General features: G+C 33.4%; 1 protein-coding gene across 1 annotated transcript; it reads left to right on the top strand.

The window, feature by feature from the left end:
- The first annotated feature begins 919 nt into the window (after nucleotides 1-919).
- LOC129253168 (claw keratin-like) lies at nucleotides 920-1,478 on the top strand. Its single transcript, XM_054891438.1, has one exon. It carries the CDS (start codon nucleotides 1,015-1,017, stop codon nucleotides 1,342-1,344), a length of 330 nt encoding a protein of 109 aa, XP_054747413.1. The 5' UTR covers nucleotides 920-1,014; the 3' UTR covers nucleotides 1,345-1,478.
- The last annotated feature ends 1,624 nt before the right edge of the window (nucleotides 1,479-3,102 follow it).

Here is a 3,102-nt window from a genome sequence, read left to right on the forward strand (position 1 = left end):
TTATTATTTATTATTATTATTATTTTTGTTTTTCTTTATTGTTTTGTTAAATTGTGAGTTCTGTTGGAGTTAATCGTTAATATAGGAATAAATTATTAAAATATGCGGAATATTTTAGTAATTTCAATATTGCCTTTAAAACTGCGTACCAGAAAGCTTTTTCTTAAAATTCTCATTAAAACCCTTGGAGTAGAGATAAAGGTTTGTGAAATGTTTTCTACTTTTGTATAAAATTTGAAAATTGTTTATATTTTTTTTTTTTTGTTAGACAATGATATATAGATAGCTGAAATGGTTGAAGTGCTTTTAAAATACTTTTATAAAAAAAAAAACTAAATACTTTTATAAAATAAAAAAAATAGTGAACATTAAAATAAATAAAAGAAAAATAGTCAAAACTTCTGTTGATGAATTTGTTGATGTGTTGTGTTTATCGTGTGCTGCATGCACATATTTAGTTGCATACATGTATTTTTGAGCTTTTATAGCATTTACTTTCTGTATGAGAAATTCTAATTAAATGAACTTTTCAAATTAAAAACATATAAATATATTAATTGAAGAAAACCCATTTGATTTCTATCCAAGTGCCGACTACTAATCACCAAAACCAAAACCTGACAAGTTCATTGCACGCTATGATTAATTTATTTGTGGTCTGGCACTCTTTCGACTATTAATTTGTCAAGTTTTTTTGTTGAAAATTTTCAATTATAGCACTTTGTTCACGTTTAAGTCACCAAATGTTCTCAAATGACTTGTTCTTTATAGCCGCCTATAATTGCAAATCATTGTAAAGAAATATTATATACGAGTGTGTAATAAAATAAAATATTTCTTTCATCACCGTACCGATGTGAAAGTTCGGTATTTCCCAACCGTTTGATCAAAATATTTTAAGTATAAAAGATCCTCGCAATGCCATTGTAATGCACACTTCATATTCAGTCGTCACCGCTAATAAAACAAATTTAAATTTGTACTGCTACTAGACAGAATACTTCCGAAATCAAAATGCGCAGTGTAATCGCACTTTTGCTTGTCGCCTTTATTGTGTGCCTTAATTTTGCACACGCAGTACCAGTGGTTGAGGTTGAAAATAATATTGCGGCTGAGCAGGCAGCAGCTCTGTTGAGCGTCGATGCTGGCAAAGAACATGGCAACGAATCACCAAGGGAAGCACGCCATCACGGCGGACGAGGTTATGGTGGCTATGGTGGTTATGGTGGCTATGGTGGCTATGGTGGCTATGGGGGCTATGGGGGCTATGGTGGCTATGGTGGATACGGTGGACCCGGTGGATTTGGAGGATTTGGCGGGTATGGTCATGGTTATCGGGGCTAGAAAGTTGACTTGAAGTTTCCTAACGGAAATCACAGTTATACGATGTGGTTGAAATATTTAATCTAACTATGTACATAAAAATGTAATAACAAAGAATTAGTAATAAAGAAAAATCGATTATTACTACATATATAGTTTTATGGTATTTTCATTTAAAAGTTCAGGCCGCTTTAATACCTGAAGTATTTTGATTATACTCGTAAATTATCTGGAACATTTTGGCAAATGCAGGCAACTTCACAATAAACAGGTTTTTTGTAGTATAAGCAGTAAAGCTTCAATTTTTGCGTCTCAAAAATGATTGAAGTATATTAGGTTTAGTTGATAGACGTTTCTTGTTTTCTTATTTTTAATATAAGTATATTTTAAAAATTCAATTTAATAGCCTGTCTGTTGTTTGTGACGCATTCCATCAGGTTAGCATGAAGGGGCGTATTTTAAGTGTTTATACATATTTTCCATTTTTGCTTTGCTTCCATTCTAATGGTCTGGTTGTTCCACTTTTGTGCATTTTACGCGGTATCTATGTACATACATACCCAAGTGCGTATCTACGGAGGAACTACTTAGAGGGATATTGCCCCAGGTTAATGAAAACGAAACTTCTAGTTTGTAAAAGTTTTCGAAATAGATAAGTTTCTTAAATATTTTTGCATCTAAATGTACCGGTAGTGCAGATTGTTCTACTGCCATGTTATTTAAGAGCGTTTAATTTTTTTAATAGTTATTGTGCTTAAAGTGACTATCCCTTATGTTATTGATACAAAAAAATATAAAAAATATCGATCAATGCTTGAAGGTGATTTTTTTGGTTCAAAATAATATAGTTTATTAACCGTCTATCACACTTCAAAATCGTCCCACTTGTCGTCTAGATATTTTCATGTTTTGGAAACTAAAAGGTATCGAAAAGCTACTACTTACAGACTAAATGGCCTCACAACTGACAATCTGAAAATCTACTTCGATATTATTTTCAAAACTACAAATTACTATTTGACTGTTTCAAATCAATTAAATTGGTTTCCTCAAAAAACAATATAATTTGGAATGTACTTTGGGGTTTTTTTTCATTCCCGTCGTACGTCCGATTCACAAGGTTAGGTTAGGTTAGCCTGGTTGGCAATAAGCCACGCATAGACCTTTTGGTCCCTAGCGATACCAGATGGAGACCGACCTCTATGAATACCTGAAGTAGACATCATGTAGAATGTCAGCGCTTTTGGCGAATCTAAGTAGGGCTGGGAGCTTCACTTTTGAGACGTCTTCACAACGACGATCCACAAGGAATTTCATAAGTATATTTTCGTTTCTTTAAACCTAAACGAGTATTTTCTAAGGTTGTTTATTTAGTTCTTTTCCTCATAAAATTTCTTTGCAGTTGTTGTTTATCTAAGGTTATGCTTTCATAGCTTGACACTTCTTGATATATTCAGCTGTACAAATACTTCGTATTAACCAATTTTGAGGCTTTTAGCGTACTTGATTTAGTCAGTCCTACAAGTACTCGCAACAGCAGGAGCTGCTGAGAAAATAAGATGAGCGGTATAAATTGTGGTGTTTCGGTTAATGTCAAACCAATTGAAAAGTGGTCAGGTTGTCCAGAAAATAGTTCCGACTTTCTCAAAGAGATAGAGTGACGTCAGTTTTGGAGCGCTCCTTCTATTACGATGGCGCCTAGTAAACTTTTGTGAGCTTTCTAAGACTGCTCGATTGGGAGTTGCACAAAGTAATGAACGAGACTCACTTGACATATTG

Source organism: Anastrepha obliqua, chromosome 1, assembly GCF_027943255.1.
Source record: "Anastrepha obliqua isolate idAnaObli1 chromosome 1, idAnaObli1_1.0, whole genome shotgun sequence".
Classification (NCBI taxonomy): domain Eukaryota; kingdom Metazoa; phylum Arthropoda; class Insecta; order Diptera; family Tephritidae; genus Anastrepha; species Anastrepha obliqua.